Consider the following 19708-nt stretch of genomic DNA (forward strand, 5'->3'; position numbering starts at 1 on the left):
GAGCCACTGATGTTAACTTTCAGGTTTCCAGTGGTGTAAACGAGAGCAGAATCTGGTAGCCACTGTGAGCGTGTGGACTGTTTCTGGCTAGAATTAAAGTCTCTCCAGCCCTGCCGAGCCATGTTGTTTAACTGTAGCTTGCATACTACATATTCTTCAAAACTTTACCTCTCCCAAAGCTGTAATTAGCATGTTACATTCATTGCCTTGGGCTCTGGCAAGATATGCACACTTACCACAGCAGTACCTTGCATGTATTTCATTAATGGGAGATCTATTAATCTTATTGCAGGCCAAAGCATCTATGGAATAAAACCAGCTTGATTATATCAGTGAGGTCTAATAACATGCAAAATACAGTTTACCGTTAGTATTAATTTTTTTGTTATTGCCTTGGTAGTGATTCAGATCACATGTAATATTTTCTGTTGCTTTTCTGCAAGTGAAAAGGTAGGTGGGAACGTACTTTCACATACCCTCTCAACATCACCCAGTCCAGGAAAAATTCTAGCCTATTGCCCAGAGTCTCTCTTCCTTTGAGAGCTAGGTGCTCTAGCTGAAAGGCAGATGTATTACAAGAGCTGGCCTGAGTGCCCCAAGCTAGTCTTGCACTCAGATGCTTTCAGATCGCAGGAAATCCCAGTGCAAAGAAAGGCTGGAACAGCAGGCTCCATCTGTTACCTGTGAGCTGTAGCTATGCTTTCCCCACCTGGTGTGACAACTCATCAGCAAGTCACCAAAAGGAATACAGGGACCGTGGCTATTTAACAGCTTGCTGTCATTCTAGACACAGGAATTCCCTGGAGTGCTATGCACCACGCTGCCAGCAGTGATTTTTAGGCCACATGGTGTGCTACATCCTATCTGCTAAATGTGCAGAACAGAAACTCTCCTCTTACTCAGGTGTCACCTCCACATCATGGCTGCTCACACCTTGCCCGTGCTTGGGCAATCACTCTTGCTGAAGTTAATGATCCACAGGCAATAATTAAAGGGCTTTCCCTTAGACATTCTAATATGGCAGATTGATTTATTAGCAGAAAATCCTCACAGGCATCTGAATGGATTTGCAAATAGGAAGCATGGGGCAAATCTAGCATGCAACGGATGCTGTAGTAAATCTTCATTTCATATTTGTTGACCTCCATGCTATGCATGCTGACTGAGGCTATCTAATAGTGCCTATGAAAACATATTGTGGTGTTCAGCCTGTCAGACATCATCATATTTTAAAGAGTACCTGCCAATTTATGAATTTGAAAGAGTGCTTTTTGAGCCACAGGAGGACTGAATGTGCTCTGTGGTGGACGGGGCAGAGGAACAGAAAGACTGCTGCATTCTCCAAAGTAACCTACACAGTGAGGTGGGAGCTAAGAGCAGGACTAAGGCTTCCAGCTCCCTGTTCCAAACAACATGACCACAGACACCTCCGGCCTGCTTTGCCTTCATATAACCCTCCAAATGGAGGACATTCCTGCACACAACTACAGGCTTTAAAATCCCTCTTTATTTGGAAGCTCAGGCGAATACCTGCCAACTATTAAATAGTTTCCTGATCAGCAGCGCCTTTTTGAAGCCACTGTGTTAGCACGGGATTCCTCTGATCAGAGTCTCCCAAAATATGTCATACAATGACTGTCCATGCAGCATTTGACAGACAGCTGCATGAGCAGTCAGGTGTATATCACTTCCATAATTTGCCCATGCCACATATGTACGGCTGCCTTGCAAGCAGATTATCTGCAGACTGTCTGGATGAGCTCAGTGAAATAAGATCATTGTTTACAAAACTGCAGAGCAGGCTCAGGATGGGTGGTGGCAGTGCACGGCAGAGGACAGGGTCTGGGCTTGTCCGGGACTGCGTTTGCAAATTTGCTCTTAGACAGGAAATCTTGTCTCAAGTCAGCCAGTCTACATGCACACCGTGAATGCAGCTCTCAGAGCCCTCAGGTGCAAGTTTAGAAGCAGAAAAGGAGCAGCAGGACGAGGGGACAAGCAGGGAACAAAAACCCAAGATGACCACACATGGACTTCCTATGGCTTTTGAGAGATTGGTCTGGAAAGCATCTGCAGTGCTTCACTTCACACACAGGCACTGACAGCTCACCCACCACAGGAGGAATGATCACTTAACTCAGCAGAGGGGGCTCTGCTTGATGGGAAAGATGGGACCACCTCTTGATGTGTTTGTGCAGCTGCTCTCAGCAGCATCGGTCTATACTGGAGATGTCAAGAAAAGCAAACTTTCTTTCAAACTTTCTGTGGCTGGGCCAGCCCTTGTCTCAGGGCACGGCTGTCAGCAAGAGGAAAATTGGAAAGGCCCCTGCATGGCTGAGCACTGCCCCCCTCAGACATGAACTGGGTGATACCTGTGCTTCTCAGTGGGAGCCCATCTCCCACCATGGACTGAACTGGGGCAATTGCCCCAATATCCCAATCCTTGAAACAGCTTTAACTTCAAAGACTCATTGACTTCTGATTCCTTCCCTGTAGCTGACTGTATTTTTCCTCAGTTTTCTAAGTGATGGCGAAGTGCTTTGTGCCCCACATAAGATCAGGAAATTAACACTTAATTCATATCTCCGGCCTTACTCTCTGCCTAACACAGGGTGTATTGGGCAAGAATATTTTGTTTTCTTAGTCCTGCACAATCCCTTTCTCAATGGATCTTCGTTGGCAATTCTGAGGATGATTTATACCCAAGAATAACAATCCAAATAATTTAGCTGACATTGACCAAAGTCCAAGAAGGAGCATGCGAGGTTTAGAAAACGTCAGCTAAGAATCCGAGCGTTGAGATGTCAGCAAACAGCTCTTTTCAACTATATTTTATAACCTGGAAAAAAGTGAAAAGCATGAAACAGGATTTAAGATAACCTGTTTTACTCTGGAACGAAGCAAGAGGACATGTTTACATTTTGCCAGAGTGAGAAATTCTTGAACTTTTAGAGTTGGATGCCTGATTTTGCTCATCAAGAGGCTAAAATAAGGCATATTATGCAGATGGCCTAGGAAGTAGATGACTTCATATTTGGATGCCATCCTATGTTATGCAGAGGAAGGAGTGAAATGTATCCATCAGCTTAAGGAGGAAACTAGAAGTCTCACCACATTTCAGGATCTGCCATATGAAAAAAAACCAACAACATGGTGCAGAGATAAGAGAAAGACTACTAAAAACATCAGGACAAATACTAAGATTTTGTCGTAGTTCTTGATCAGACTAACTCCTGGTGAAGTCAGTAGGCATCTGCTCCCAAACAGCAGTTCAAATAAATTCTAGGTTTGTCCCATAACTGTTAAATCCTCCCTTCATCTACCAAACAAACACCCTCTTTAAAGAAATGTGCAAAGCAAACTGACTGCTTTTCATAGACTGCTGTTGGCATCTCTGGAAGTTTTATTTTCAATCCAAAAAAATCTAACAGTCCTCTGCAAGTTTAAGAAATAAATGCCATGCAATTAAACTATATACATATATTCCATTCCCTCCTCTGAGTGACACTGTGCATGACTGTGACAGCATTCTGACCCGCTAAACTAAATTTGTTATTATTTGGAAAAACAACGTTTGTAAAACACAATGTGAAACAGATTTTGCCGGAGGTCAATTCCTTGAGTGTTGAATCATTAGTCAATGACAAGACATGCTGTGATGCAGTTTCTCTAATTCTGTAATGTTCCCAAGACAGCATCAGTCATTCAGAACAGAAGCACCTGTAGGAAGAAAAGCAGTAAAGATTAGATTTTCCTGCGTCAGAAATGCAAAGAGTGGACAAACACTGCCAGGTGATCTACAGGAGGTGGAAAATATTAGAAATACTTGTTTGCTTGTAGGGGAGTACAAAGTTCTGATTTAAGGCATTCAAGCTAAACTGACAATCACAATCCATGTTATAAGAAGCCGTAACTCCCCAAGTGGCCCTTTCTAAGCCTACTTGCATGACTTGAGTACCTCTATACAACTGAGAGTAGGGGGGTTCTCTGAGCCTGCCCACCCCCAGGGTGCTTTGGCTTACTTGCAGGAACCGCTAACCCTTGGTGTTGCCGAGGCGGCTCCCTCCAATCCGATCGAGAGGAACTCCAAACCGTCTCTTAGGCAGCTCAACCACTTTCCTGCGTGGGAGAAAAAGAGCAAAGGAGGAGGGAAAGAATTGTGGAAAGACATCATAGGAATAATAAAAGTTACTACGTCTGTGATCCCTCCATTCATCCAACTAACAACTTTATTGTTGAGGCAGAACAGCTGTGCAGGAGCAGCCAGAGATGTGAGTGTCTAAAAATAAGATGCTTCACTTGTCTTACAAAAGAACAGACAAAAGTTGCACCTGTTTTACAGAACGGCTGACGTTGATCTACTATCCCTGCTTTTATTTGGTAGCAAACAAGTAATTCTCAGGTTAACTGCTATTCATAAAAGGAAGGAGACTCTCTGTCCCTTCCTCAAACACCTACGTATTGAGCACTGTTGCATGAAGCCGCAGGGAAAGAAAGCCAAGGGCAACACTCCTTCCTCCCTGGGTGTAGGCACAAGCTGGTGGGAGGCAAGCCTTGGGCTGCTGGAGTTGTACTGAGCCTGACTTGATAAAAAGGTGAATTAATTTCCCAGACTGGATTACGGAGGGGGTTCTGCATTGTTAGTTGTAACACCACCATCGTCTGTAGTTAAAAAAAGAGGGAAATCGTAACCTCATGCCCACGGGAGCAGGAGACAGGCAGAGCAGCTTCCCCTCTTGCGGCCATCCCAAGCCACAACAGCTTGGTCACCGCTCCCTCTCCAGCCACTTCCACCTTCCAAACCAGACTGTGCCTATTTCAGCATTTACTAGGGACAAAGTGATGTTGTCTATTTAAAATAGACTTCTCTAAGACTCCCAGAGCCTCTTTTTCTCTGTTTGTCTATGGATCTACCTCTTCTGAAGACTCATGTCTTCTTGCATGCTCTTCCCCTGCATTGTAAACTGATGTTGATGAGCAAGATCAGGATCTGGATCCCCCTCTAACTGGTGGGTACCACAACAATGTGTTAAGTGGACTTATATTTCAACTGCAGTTTCTCAAAAGTTTCTGTTGTGTTGCCAGGCACTACACACACTGTATTATTTCAGGTGACTGAATCTCTTTAACAGCTTTCACACTTCAAAAGTCATTATCTGGCCTCTAAAGGTCACCCTCTCAGCTGGTACAGGAATGGGCTGTTATGCTTTGTGTACAGGACAGTGACAGGGTGCTCAGTCCTCGCCTTTATTCCTCTAAGTGTAGCAGACTGCTCATTTCCACCTGAACACCCAGCCTTTCTGCTGTTTGGTAGCACTCATCTGCCCTATAGCCCATGTAGTATCTGACTATCAATGCAGCAATCAAGAGAGCTGAGATGGCTCTAATAAATGAGTCCATCCTAAACTCAAAAGCTAATCAGCTCCCCCAAAGTGATAAAGTCAACACAAAACTGAAAACTATGCTGATGATGCTGGCAAAGGAGGAATTTTGTGCAGCACATCATTCATTTGCAAGAGCTCATTATTCAGAGACAAGCTGTTAGAAAACTTGGACAATTTTCACCACAATTTCCCTTTTTCATGTGGTTTCTTTTTTTTTTTCCTTCTTCCCCCTTCCGTCCCCCCTTGTATTGCACATAGAATGAAAGCAAGATTTCCACCTAAAAAGTAAGAGGCAAATTGGGAATAGCATGTACTTCTGCAAAAAAGGCACTGCAGCTTCAAAAATGACCTTGTATTTCTTCCCCTGAAAAGGGAAAACATGCAAAAAGGCAAACAAAGAATGAGCTGATCTCTTGAGGAGATATACAGAACAGAATAGTTTTACAGGTTTTAAGAATTTTGTCTTTAATCACTTTTGGCTGCAGTCAAAAAGTCCTCGCAGCAGACTGGGTGGATAAATGGAAAAACAAGAAAATATTGCAAAACGCTGTTTGAAGAAAAATACTTGTAATGTTGACTGGTTCTTGTGAATACTTTCCACTTCCAGATTAAGCTTTAAGCATGTTATTAAATACTTTGTGGCACTGGGGATTCCATCCAAAAGAAGACAGTTACCAGAAAAAGGGAACAAGACAGTTAAGCTCTTTCAGATATAGCAAATAGCCCCTTGAGCTTTGCCCCCAACTCCCTGGCTCTCCCCAGCCATATCAAGCGTCATTGCTTAGCTCCCTTTTAAACACACTTTTCTTCAAATGCATACTGTGAAGGTATTGCTGTACCGCTGTATTGATTAAACCCCTGTTTACCATAAGTTGGCTGAGTTCTTGAAGCCCATTCTATTAACTGTCTGCCCATTTACATGGTATGTTCTTCATCTTCCAGATATGCACAGCACCATACCTTCTCTTCACCCCAGGAGTAGCTAGCCCTGCTCCTCTGCTTTTGAACCTCGGGCATATTTTTGCTTTAAATAATCTCATGATTTAAAAGGCAGTTTTAAACTGCATGTTGCTTCACAACAGTGGAAAGAAATGTGCTAAAATGCATATGGTTGAATGATCTTTGTTAGCTGCATGGCACTATGGAGGTGAATGAACTAGTGCAGCATCACAGCTGAAGGATTAGACACCATGCAACCGAGATGGTTTCTATACAGATTCTGGTCCCCTGATCAGAGGCACCTCACAACAGTAAACCTGCTGGTGGTTAAAGCTAACCCATCTGTATCCAGAACACCTACCAACAGCCTTCTTCCAACTTTATCACTGGTAGAAGCATCTAAGAATCTACCTCTTTTTGCTTTTAGCATCCACGGAGCTCGAAGAAATCCTGTCGATTGGGGAACCAAATCCTGGGAAACTTCTTTTCTTCTTCGTCTCAGTCACTTCATTCTCCAGAGACACCAGCTCATCAAGAAGGAACAGTTTGGCTGCCAGGTTGGTGGCTGACTTCTCTTCACTGGCAGTGGGATGTGCTCCCATGCCCAAAGCAGCAGAAGGCTCCAAAGGCTGCAAAAGAAAGGGAGATGTTTACTTGCTGCTCAAGTTCCAGAAAAACAAACAAACAAAAAAACCATTTGAACCAGTGTCACAGCAGCAGTCCTACAAATACATAAGCACTAGGAAACTAAACCTGGGCCAATGTTTTAAAACAAAGTTCTTTCTGTGAAACACGGCCACTTTCCACTCGGAGAAATTTGCCATAAAAGGTTGAGATTTCTTTTTTAATAGGATTGAACTTGCCTTCAGCGTTATTGCAGGAATTATAAAAATGTATTACTTCACAAAGCCTGGTTTTTGTAGGCCAGCTCACTATCCCTATCTCAGCAGTGTGATTAGCATCACTTATAGCATGAGCTGAGTAATTTCATCCTGTTTAAAAAAGCGACCACCATTGCCAGACTCTAATATCCATCCTGCTATTTTTCAGCAAACCAATTTTCATTTTTTTAAATGCATGCTAATAAATAGTAATGAAACCTTATACAGATTTTTTCATCTAAAGCTGACAAATTAATTGTTATGCAAAAATTATCCCCAGATAAACTTGCTCAGCACTGACGTTCAAATAATTTATGCAGTAGCACTATGTGGGGAAGAGGAAAGAACAGTGTTGACTCAACATAGAATTTTGAACCTTAGTTATGACATTAGGCTTAATACCTTTTCAAAACTAAACTCTACTTCGCTATCCAGAACACCTGAAAATATTGGAGTCTATCAAGAGAGAAATGAAACAAATCAAAGTGAAGTATTTGCTTTGCAAATAGCAGAAAAAAACTAGGGCAGCAGCTATTCTATGAAAGCTCAAAGGTGTCAAGCTCAAATCATTTTCTCTTTGGATGAAACGTTTGACTTCTTGTTCCACTTGATCTTCACAAAATTAGATCAGAATTTCTAACCAAAACATTAATTTTATGCATTGAAGCAGGTTTTCCTCTATGTTCAGAAGCATCCATCTTCATACACAGTGAGTTTAGTACAAATGTAAAGGAAGCCATCATATGGATGATGTAATATGCTGGTATCTGCTGCAGTCTCCACCATAGTTGTGGTGGTGACATTTCCCACTACCAATAGGTGGCCTAATCACTGATGGAGTGTATGAAACTATGATCTTTTTACACGGAGGAGCACATGACCACAATAATAACACAAACGATGTAGCACTGTTAATGCTTTTATAAAGGATTCTTTTTTTTTTTAAACTTTATTTTTTATGAGCCTCAAGTGCACTGAGGCTCATAAGAAGCATCCGTGAGGCTGAGGCTCTGTTCCTTTTCGGTGTTATACAACTTCCATAAAGGTTTGCAACAAAATTATGCCTTTAAAAAATGAACTCTCCCCTCTGGTTAGTAGGGAGAAATGTCTACAATAATGCTTGAAACTGGAAGATAAAAAACAGCCTCTGCTCTTGAGTACTTTGTACAGCCCTGCTTATTTTGTCTTAAAATTGATACAATAGAATTACAAAAAGGAAAGAAATGTCTACTTGTGATCATCATTTTAGATAACAGTTTTTCTATGGTGAACCACTGAAAAAAGCACAACTTCTCAGATAAGCAAAGGGATGAGTGTGGGGGCAGTGATACAGTGGATGGTTTATAAACTTATGAACAACAAAGAGGTGAATAAAGACTGGTAATTTTTTCCTCAAGAAAAAGAGCTCTCCAGTCCAGCCAGTGAAGTCACCAGATGGTGGATTTAAAATAAAAATAGGAAGCTACTTTTTAACCACAGCACAGAGATGGAGTAGAATGCATTGCCAGAGGACATAGCAGGTACCAAAATTTTAAACTCTTTCACAAATTAAAACTCATCAGCCTGGTGCAACACAAGTCTGTGGATCAGGAAGTCTCTGAAGATGTCCCGTTCTTATGCACTTTTCACAAAAATCTGTCATTGATAGAGACAGAATACCAGGTCTCTGTGTCATCAGAACAGCAGCTGCTGCAGCACTGGTGTGGGGAGTGGTTTCCCGAAGCCCTATTTTCTATAACAAATATTATTTTGTATAATTAGGGCATGCTTGCTTCAAGACAGAGAACAAGGTGAAGGACGCATCAGTATTCTTCAGTATGCATCAAACTTCTCAGCTGATCTTAAAAACCTGTGTAAAGACCCTACAGCCTAACAGTGCTACTTTGATTAAACTTTTAGAGCCTTGATTTTTTTACAGCATGAAACCGTTACATAAATACCTTTCCTGCCAAGTCTGTTTCATGTCAAGATGACATTAAAAAAAGAGACCGCACTGAAAGTATTTTCAGGTGCAACCTCTGCATATCGCACTGGATGAAATGTGAGACAATTCTCCCATTTCATCCTCTGCTTTCCTTCACAAGCTTAGGCAAGTTACTTTGCTCCTTCAGTCTCCTGGACTCTTCTGTGTCCTTTAATTTGTAACTTTTGTGCAGGTGGTCTTCTCTCATGGATCTCCTTTTGGCTTCTGAAAGCTGTAGACTTTTCATGCTATTATTTGTCTTTAAGAAGAAGAGTGAAACCTTCCCTTCAGTGTTAGAGGAGTTTACTCCCTGCACATCACTGGACAATGTTTTAACGCACAGAAAATCCCATGGTGTTTCAGGAGAGGTTGCACGAATCTGGATGAGACTTTCTTCTGTCTGTTCTTCCAGAACCATGCAACTTGCATTCTTCTCTTTGCTGGGGAAGTTGTCCTGCTTCTCCTTTGCCCTTGGAGAATCAATATCTATCATTCGCCTTTCAACACTGTTTGGATACTGTGGTGTCTCCCACATTCTGTGGCCAAGAACAACCCAAGGAGGAGCTGGGTTATGTGACAAGCACCAGAAACATTCACCTACCTCTGGAGCTGCTTCTGCAAGGAGCACTGAGCTAGAGTGCCACTGCAGCAGGGTAATCACAAGGGCCAAATGCACCACAACAAGCTGGAACTGCAGCATCTGTAAAGGAGAACAATCTGTTAATGGCTTCACAGCTGCATTCCTAGAGGAACCTCACTCCAAAGGTCTTTAAGAAGTGAAAGCAAAGGAAGATTCTGTTCCCATGGCTGTTAATATGTTTTCTCTTACAAAGTGACTGCATAAAATCCAGCAACCAGACAGTGCCACCTGAGTGCCCCTCCACCTTTGGGTGCAGAATCAGCTCCCTCCTTTCTGCTCCTTCTCAGCCCTGTAAATCTTGTAATTCCTTTCTGCACAATGGGCCAGTGCTTGCAGTGGCAGGAGTAATGAATGCAAATGTGTTAAAACCAGATGAACCAGACACTCATTTGTAAGCAGGGAGACTTTGGCTCATAGTCACCCAGGTTGACCCTGACCTCTCCACATACTGGATAGGTGCCTACAGCTGCTAACAGAAACCACATACATCCCCAGCAGCATTTTGAAAGCAAGGATGCATTTCACCAGTTCTCAGCATGACTTAACGGTAGCTACAAATTACAAGATTCTATTGGGATCCTTGAATAAATTAATCCAGCTCCCAGAATAAAGTTATCCAGCTCCCACACCTGGGAAAAGCTTACAAGGGAACGCATTGCTCAGACTGCTGGTGTTCTGACCACGAGCCACGGCTGCAGAGCCTTTAAGTAATGCAGGGAGGGTTAAGCATTGGGAGGCTCAGGACTGGGAAGCTGCTTGCTGCAGGAGTTTCTTTAGCCATTTCTTAGGCTGCATTGTTTAAGCCCTTGTTTGGATCTAACTCTTAAAACCTGATGTGCCTCCAACTCACCCAGGTGGGAATATTTCATCTGATGTTAATAAGAACTAGGCTGGGGCCTCTAGTGCCAAAGGTATCTGCTAATTTGCTGATTACTCTGTCTCCAGGTCCTGCCCATGAGTATAATTCAAGCCTGATTCTGCCATGCTTTGCTGACTCTCTACTTGGCAAAAGCAGGAATAGAAAGGATGTCTAAAAACATTTCTGTGATGTATGATAGTTGTTTTATCCTCTGCATAGAAAATTTGCCATTAGATCAGGCAGAAGATACATGGTAAAAATCATTTGACTTTGTACTTTTTCCCACACTACAAAAAAGAGAAGCCACAAAAGTCTTTGGGGTCCAATTTTAGAAAGTAAAGATAGAGCATTTGTACCATTGTTTTGTGAAACTATTTCTTCCTTTGTCTTTTCAATATATTTTGTGTGTGCTTCTGTTACCTGGTTACTCCATTATATATCCTTTTTTTTTATATACTGCCCCTGAGGGGTCAGTAGTGAGGAAGAAATCTGCCAGTTAATCTGTAGGGGTGAAGCAGATGGAGTTCATTGGAATCAAAGGACAAGGACAAAGCAAGAAGCCAGGTGGTACTGCTGTCTCTCAGGCCAATGACAACAACCATTAAAGTCAGACAAGGGCCTGTCTTGGGGTGTTTAAAGCTGCAGGCCTCTACAATGTATATTTTTGTATGTGGGTGTGCATTGAAATTTGAAGTACTAGTATACTACCTTCACAGGTAACCACATCCTTGTTATTTGGATACAGAGTCATAAAAATAAATGGCAAGGTTAAAAACACATGTTTATTATGGTTTAATGTCTGCTCTGGTATTCATTCAACCCAAAGACCAAAGAGCTAAAAAAAGCAACTGGTACACTAATCAAAATAAACATTAAGGCACCTGCAACACAGAAGACATTTGATTAACTGGTCAGAAGTCGATGCCAGTGAAATTAGAAGCAGAGGAAATTGTAAGGACTTAAAGCTTGGCTCTAGTTCCCATTGAAATGAGTAGCTAAGAAGCAATGTCACTGGTCTAAAAGGAGAAAAACTAGGTCCAGCAAGATCCTGTTGCGCCAGTTTTCATACAGTGTTGTGACCAAGGTGAAAGATGCAGGTTTGTTCCAGCAGAGCAGTTTAGCTCTAGAAAACCATTTGCAAAACCAAGGGTGCAATGAGGATTATGTAAACATAATTAAAATCCCACTGTCTTCTGCCAGTCTGAGACTTAGCTTTCCACCTTCAGCCATGTCATAGAATCTTATCTGTTAAAAGCAGCTGTTGCTTTTTTTCCCTTGAGCTCATCTGTTGCAACTGGGTAAGCAGAGCCCTCCTGCCAAAAGGGCCTTTCCCAGCCGTGCATGGGTTATTTCTTCACCCCACCCGTATTTCACCTTGACCTGTTCCAAGAGAGGCCTAAAGTGAGCCTGGACAGTATTTGTTACTGAAGGGGAACAACCAAAGCTCTGACAAACACAGGGACCTTTGCAAGATGCACACCCACTGGTATTGAATTTCCATCCTTCTTCTGGAAAACTCTTTACCACCAATTTCACAGAGACAGGTCAAAGGACTGGGGTATAATTCCATGTATTTCATATCTCAGGGTCTGGTCTAATCTAACATAAAATATAGTTTACCCTTCACTAAGTATAATCACAAGTCTGAAATTCAGACATATTTACGTGTTTTAGTGATATTTTAGCTTCAAATGTGTCAGGATTAAAATTCCTCATATAATTAGGTATCTTTGTTGCAGCTCCAATTAAAATAAAATTAAAGATAAAAAAGAGAACATTATTCTACCTTATCAAAGCAAGATAAACATTCAAAACTTTTTCTTAGGAATCAGTGCAGAGCCATTTTCCAAGAAAAGATCACAAAAAAAGCAAAATTCTTTACCAAACAGAAACTGTTAAGTCTCCGACATCAAACCAAAGGACTTAAAAGATGTTTTTCTTTCAAAAAAAAAAAAAAAAAACAAAAAAACAAAAAACAAAATGACATCCTGAAGATAAGTGGGCTGAACAAACCCCAGACGGCACGCAATTCATCACCAAGCTCCAAACCCATTGCCTGTCAAAAACGGTAACAGCTGTCATTGTTCTTATCCATTTGAACTATCATATTTCACATTGCTGCGGAGATTACTCCACAAGTATAAATCACAAGAGCTTTATTTTTCTTGCTGGCCTGTTAGTAAGAGAACTGAGGCAAGACATCATGCCTTGCACTGTAATATTTCACTGCGGCTGCCACTATGTATTGATGACTCTGCTGCTTGTTGTAACCCCAACAGGGGACATGATGGAGCTCACCTGCAAGTGACAGCTTTGCTCTTCCAATGAGGACATTGTTGTTGAGCCCAGAAGCCAGCGAGGTTTTGTACTGGATGCTCCCAAGCTGATCTGATGCAGAGCCAAGGCACGACTGTCCCACAGGAACTGGGAGGCTCTGGGCAGTGCCCATTGGGACTCCAGTATGAGCACTGGGATGGAGCTGGCAAGCCTCCATCACCTGCTAGCCACAAGCATCTCTCATAGCATGCAGATTCCAGCCAGCTGGGGGAAATCATGGCTGTGCCTGCAAGCCAGTTACTGATGTATTTTGTTGCTGCTTCAGTGCCACAAAATAGAAAATTAACTGCTGCTGCCTATCTTAGTCAAATGTACCACTGGCTCCTAACATTGGCCTCATTAGCTTTGGATTGGATACCTGATGGGAATCTACCTTCTGGTCAATCAAATTATGATGGATGAGTCTCTTACAAAGGGAACAACTCATAAATAACTTGTGTCAAGCCCTGAGAATAACTCTGTTCCTACTGAAAGAAATTTGCTCTACTTTTATAAGTTGTAGGATGGACCCTCTGAGCATATTCATTGCCACAAAGCCAAATATATGCCCATCCCAGCAATGCTAGTGATTTGAGAAACTCCTAAGGGACTGTATATATCTGAAGTGTAATCTCCTAGCCATGTAAATATCAAAGAAAATGGAGAAAAAAATCAAAACAAATCCCACCCTCAGAAAAAAAAAAAGCACAGTCCAAAAATAGGTTAGAGTGTTGTTTTTGTTCTCATCCCACAGATGAGATACAGAGCACTTCTTACATACTGATTTCTAAAAAGATACTGAAGCAAGACACTGAAGCATGAGACTTTGTGGCAAAATGAAGTGTAAGCCATCAGTACCAGGCACTTTACATTACTAAGAATGTGTTTTCTGGAGTAGGTTTAGACCTTTAAGCAGTGCCACACATTTTATTAGACATATGGTACAGACACTGTCAACTTCTACAATGTAGATTTCCCTCTATTTTCAGTTTCCCAACTATGTAGATAAATAGACACAGGTAGGTTTTATCTGATGTAACCAGAGAGAATTTAAAATTCATGAACTTGAGCAAGAGATGTAAGAGTAGTGATTTTGAGATAATGCTTAGGTATTTCTGTGTCCCAGATTAAACATTTTATCTGACATTATTTCAAGGCTAAAGATGTTCTTCTTTCTGAAAATGAAGAACATCTTAAAGGTTTCTCAGGTTGATTGGTTATTGCTTTTCAAAGACTTCATTTCAATAATTGCTTTCACTATAACAACATGATTTCCAGTGTAAGGAAATGTTTTCATTTCACCGTGATCGTTACCTTTGCCTTTATCTATTGTTAATGCTGACTCAGCTCTTGATAGCTGCAGTTTTGGTTGTCGCAGATGTGGCCAGAGGATGCTCAAGTATACAACTGTTTGTACCATCTGTGCTTAGATAAAACAGATTCAGCAATGGCTTAGTCCCTGCAGGGCTTGACTAGACTCTGCATCAACCCTGCCTATGGAAAGCACAACGTTTGTGGGAGCAACACACAAATCACACAGCTCATATGGAGAAAGGATGAAAATGTGGCACTCTAGTTCCCATCCTTATTAGAGAAACTGTACAAATTAGCCCAGCCCTACTGGGGTACAGTTGCTTAACAGGCACAAGCAGACAAGTTGGACATCTAGCAAAACTGGCTAAACAATGTGCAATAAATTCATTTTTAGCACCAGATTTTAGAAATTAAAAAACCCAAACTCACAGCAACACCATAAATGTGGGAGACCATGAATCACAGAATTGAAGGAGGAGAGTCATACAATGAATGAGGAGACACAAAGATAAGTGATAAAACCCACCTAGAAGCCTAGGAAATATTAAAGAAGAAGAATGATATGCAGAAAATATCTCTTCATGGAAAGATTCTATTTCACCTTTCTTAAATAAGATAATCGAGTGAGCTGCAGTATTCCTGGTATGCACAATGAAAAACAAAACATCAGACTATTCTTATTGCCAACAAACTCTCAACCGTACACTATTTACATGTGTACTGACTGAACATGCCAACTTTTCTTAACGTTTCTAACAACTTTACATTCAACTTTCCTCCTTCACCTTTAGCATGAGCAGTAAAAACTATTCATTGTTAGAGTGCCATCTTCAGCATTTAAAGTAAAAATAAGAAACCTTTCTGTCAATAAAAATGAAGAAATACATTGTGCTTTTCTGTATTACAAAAGTCATCTCCACAGCATTGGAGTGATAAATGGAAGTTCTTCATACCTCATATGAAGAGTATCTTATCAGAATATGTTACTAATATAAAAACATAGATCTTTTAAAGTCTAGTAAAAGTATCCTTCAAGATATGCCTTCAAGATAAGCTTTTAAGAGAGAAGAATGGCACTGGAATTTCTTAATGAGAATCAAACACTGATGCTGATTTGCTGGATAAACACTTAAAGGTTCTGGTCAAGGATATTACTTGAAGAAGAAAAGCCTTGGTGAAGACGCATTGCAAATGGCAATTAGACAGTAATCTGTTTCTCAGGGTTGACTGAGAAGAAAAGGAAAGCTGCAATCACTTGCAATCTTGCCAGGGTCAATGTAGAGAGCTCTTACAACTGTTATATGGTTCAAATATTTTACTTTGCTGTTTAAGAAGCCCAGAGACATACATTTGTTATTCATTCAAAGAGTGGAAATGAAGCTGTAAGCTGCTGAAATCACTGTGGTCGGTACTTATAAATATAGAACTCCAGTGCTCCAGTCAGATATATTTTGCAGTTTTCCCATCATTTACACCATAGATTTGCCTTTTTTTTTTCCCCCTGTTGTTCCTCATTATATTCAAAATATTATACAAGAAAAGTAGGCTGAGGTGCCTTTTCAATACAGGCGAGCAGAGCCAGAATAATGTAATAGTTTGTCCCAGGCTTCCCAAGTGAATCAGTGGGCAGGGGCACAAAACTTCCCCACAGCTCCTCGGCTTTCAGCTCTGCACTCCTCATGAGAGGATGGTCATTCCTAATTGAAAAGCCATGGAAATAAAGCTGAAGGCAATAAGTGCTTGCGCTTCAAAAATTAGTGGATTCTGAACTTCACTATAGCCTCTGGACATCTAAACCAAAGGTTATTCACATGTACTCACTTGTACAACTCCAGTCCGGGAGGCAAAAAACCCAGTGAAATAGTTTTGAACTCAGAATGGAGAAATTACAATGACTATCACTGAATCAGAGTCTGTCTTCATTTATAGTGGTACAAAGCTGAAGGAGTCAGATCACTGGATAATGATAATTGCTCTGTTAGTGTAGGAATGTTTTTGCAGGCTTATTCTATTATTGCAGGAATGTGGCAGAATCTGGATCCACATCTATCTATTACGGGATATAATAAAACTTTTTTGCAGATCCATAAATTAAAGAATGTCCTTAAATAATTTATTTTCTGTTTTACAATATATCACATGCAGCAAACTTGTCTACCACAGATGACATTTAGTAAAGCAAAGCAACTATTCTGTCATAGCTCTTCAGCTTATTTTAAGAAACAATATACATTTGATAATAACATACAGTTGAAAATCCATAACAACATAAACAGGCAGCAAAGCACTGAAAAAGCATGAAAGTAACTAGTCACTGTTGTAAAATGCATCACACATCTTGTTTAAATATTGGCTGGTTAACTGAAGGAAATAAGTTTCTACTGAATATTATTAGTTCAGTTTTAGTACCAAAAATTCTAGGTGATAAGCATCTTAATTTGAATCTCAGACTGGAAAAATAAGCTGTTTTTTCCCATCAGACATGGGCATGTGTATACCTCGTGCATGCCTGTTAACACAAAAAGATTGAAAAACAAATTAAAAGAAAGCACAGAAGGGAAGAAAGCTGCTGTAAACAAAGCAGAAGACACAGAAAACATCCCCAGCCCATGTCTGTCCTCACTCATCTTACCTTGCATTGAATATAAGCAATTCCAACCTTAATGGTCCTGCTATGTTCTTCCCCCTAACTTATCCCTAATGTTCAGCTTTCTTTCAGAGTTTTTATACTCTCTGCTGTAGGCTACAAACTCCAATCCCTGCCTTTGCTTTCTCTTACATCATTTCTAAAGATTTTCCACTGATCCTTGCCCTAAACCTTTCTCTGTCTCTCACTCTCACACACATTCTTGCCTCACTTCTGTTATATTTATTGCTGTGATCAAAATGATTAGGTTATAATTAAAGGTCTAGGGTTTTTGTTGTTGAGTTGGTTTTTCTTTCAGAGAATCAGCCAGCCAGCCATAGGAGTGGAAAGATTTTCAGCAGCATCACTATTCCTCTAACCTCTCACTTTCACAAATTGCAATAGAGAAACCTGATGTCCTGATTTATTTTGTTAAGAACTGTTTCTTAGAGACAACAGAAATAACTTCAGAAGGACTGCATTTACCTCGGGAAGAAATTAGTGCATTTTTAGTAGATCAACACTATTGTAAAATAAGCATTAGAAAAGGAGTGTGTTTTGTAAAGCAAGTCACAAGAACTTAAGCCTTTCAGACACTTTATTTCAGCTATTGAGATGATGGTAAAGCGTGAGCTTTGAAGCTGCCTGCCTTCCCCAGGCAGTACTAAAGGACCTATTTCTTCCCCTGTTTGCCTCACTAGAAAAAGTCTATCTCCTCCTTTGCCCCCTTTTTAAATATCAGTTTTCAATTGATCCACACACCAATTGTAGACCTGGTTTTGGGTCTAAAACTCCAACCAGTGCATACTCCTGAACAGTTAATTCATAATGACTTTATTCTCTAAACAGATAAACACAGTACTTTCAAAATAGTTTTTACTATGGCTAGCGGAAAGCTCTTCCTACAAGCAACAGGCAATAAAAGGAAATTTCAAATGCAGCTTTACAATAGGTGGGAAAAAATTGCCAGCCAGGGAGCAAAGACTTTTGATTTCATCATCTGTCTTGATCAGAGTGATTAGAAAAAGACAAGAGTTTAATCATATTGTAACACAGCTCTTTTCCCAAGTGAAGATGGCCACAGAAGTTTGCAGAGCTGCATGAAGTGCCAAACAGGAGAGTTCATTGCACAGCATGTTTTTGCTGCTCTCCCTGACTGAGGTATAAGGGGAAAAACAAGTAAATGGGGAATGAGAGGCTGGTTTTCATCACAAGCGTGACACAATGTTCAGCTCCACAAGGAGAGGCGAAGCAGGTGTTTCTACAGCATCTCCAGCACAGGCAGATATGTGAGTATGGCCTAGTGCAGCGCTGCAGAAATACACATCAGCCATGTGAGCACCCACACCAGCGCCAGGCTGGAGCAGACAGGCTGGGTCTGCTTTCCACTGCAGGGGATAACAGAACAGAGATGATCCAAATGGGCTCTGGGCATACCAGAGCAGAATCAAAAGGACACAGCCAAATAAGACCAGGCTGCTGAAACACAGCTAAAAACGCTGTCACTGGATTGTGTGCCGTTATATAGTGCTACCTACGTTTAAATGGCTTGTTGCTGTAGGTCCGAGGACACATCAATACTTGACTGATGTGCATAAAACATCTGAGCAGGATCTCAAGAAAAAAAAATATAGCCATGAGCTAACCACAAGATATTATTAGATTTATGGAGTACCTTTGCTGCATATGACCATGAGGTGTTGCTGACCAGCTGTTGCAGTCCTGGCAACTTAGTTTTGTTTCTGTCTCATTTTTTTTTCTATTGGAAAGACACAAGGAAGCACTTGCAGGCATTTATTCCTCTCAGGAGTTTTTCTAGGTCCTATTTCAAGCTCTTTCAGCAGGATCTCTGTGGGGCTTCATTCTGTTACCACAGTTGGTGTTGATGAGACTGGCAGGAGGCATGGGCTGCCATGCATGGCTGACAACAGCAAACCCAGTGCTGGTTTGCCTTTGACTCCAAGAGGATGTCTAAGACCTGGTACTAGAATTTGGTTTTAGGCTTTCCACTGATCAGTGATCCTATAACAAAACTCTAGCCACTTTTGTACTACCTGGACCTACTGTGAGGTTGTGGCTTTTCCTTTTAGAGAAGTATTACCTGCTTTTTCTATTTTAAAATGCATTTATCTCTGTGCTCTTCCTACAAAAGCATACAATCTAAAAGATTTCAGAAATGGATACTGATACACACAATTGGCATCATGTCTGACTGAGAGGTGTGAAAGACTCAGAGCTGAATAATTAACCATCTTCATGTGCTGCTACTGACCTTACAATAGTACATATGTTACCAGAACACAGTGTTTCTTTCTGACAAACAACAACAAAAAAACACAAACAAAAAACCAAACCAAGCAAAATACACCCACAAAAACCAAACAAGCCCCAAACAAACAAATGAGCACAAACAAAGACTACAGTGTTGGAGTGTTAACATTTGATTTCCTGCTCTAAATTGACTTAGACTTAGCAACAACTTGCAGATACCTTTTTGACACATAGAGAAGGCTGATAAGGAGGATTCCTAGGTTAATGAGAAAGGTATATGGTGGTTACATAGCTGGCAGAGTGCTCAAGGAACAGACGTCAACACTACTGTGGTTTAATTATTCTTACAGTATAATTCAGTTTGGGCCAACCAAGAGTTTGGAAGGAATGCTTTTTGTCTTAACCATAAATGAATAAACAAACATAATGTGATTTTCTCAACTATGAAGACAAAAAAAAAAAAAGGAAATTGGAGGAAGTAAGGCCACAAGGCATGAAGCTCTTTTTGGTACCATCCA

The 19708-nt window shown here is 40.9% G+C and overlaps 1 protein-coding gene across 4 annotated transcripts in view; it reads right to left on the minus strand.

Moving 5' to 3' along the window:
• Positions 1-2866: 2866 nt before the first annotated feature.
• The window catches only part of OSTN (osteocrin), a 101032-nt gene continuing 84190 nt past the window's right edge, over positions 2867-19708 (minus strand). For 3 of the 4 annotated variants that reach the window (XM_071812646.1, XM_065844973.2, XM_065844974.2), the window contains 4 exons: positions 9766-9864; positions 6732-6949; positions 4020-4116; positions 2867-3717 (listed from right to left, as the gene is read on the minus strand). In XM_071812646.1, the coding sequence (XP_071668747.1) occupies positions 4032-4116; positions 6732-6949; positions 9766-9864 (402 nt within the window). In that variant the 3' untranslated portion in view covers positions 2867-3717; positions 4020-4031. Of the gene's footprint in view, positions 3718-4019; positions 4117-6731; positions 6950-9765; positions 9865-16925; positions 16979-19708 lie in introns of those variants that run through there. The other variant, XM_071812647.1, reaches the window with a different exon arrangement.

Source organism: Patagioenas fasciata, chromosome 9 (genome assembly GCF_037038585.1).
Source record: "Patagioenas fasciata isolate bPatFas1 chromosome 9, bPatFas1.hap1, whole genome shotgun sequence".
Taxonomy (NCBI): domain Eukaryota; kingdom Metazoa; phylum Chordata; class Aves; order Columbiformes; family Columbidae; genus Patagioenas; species Patagioenas fasciata.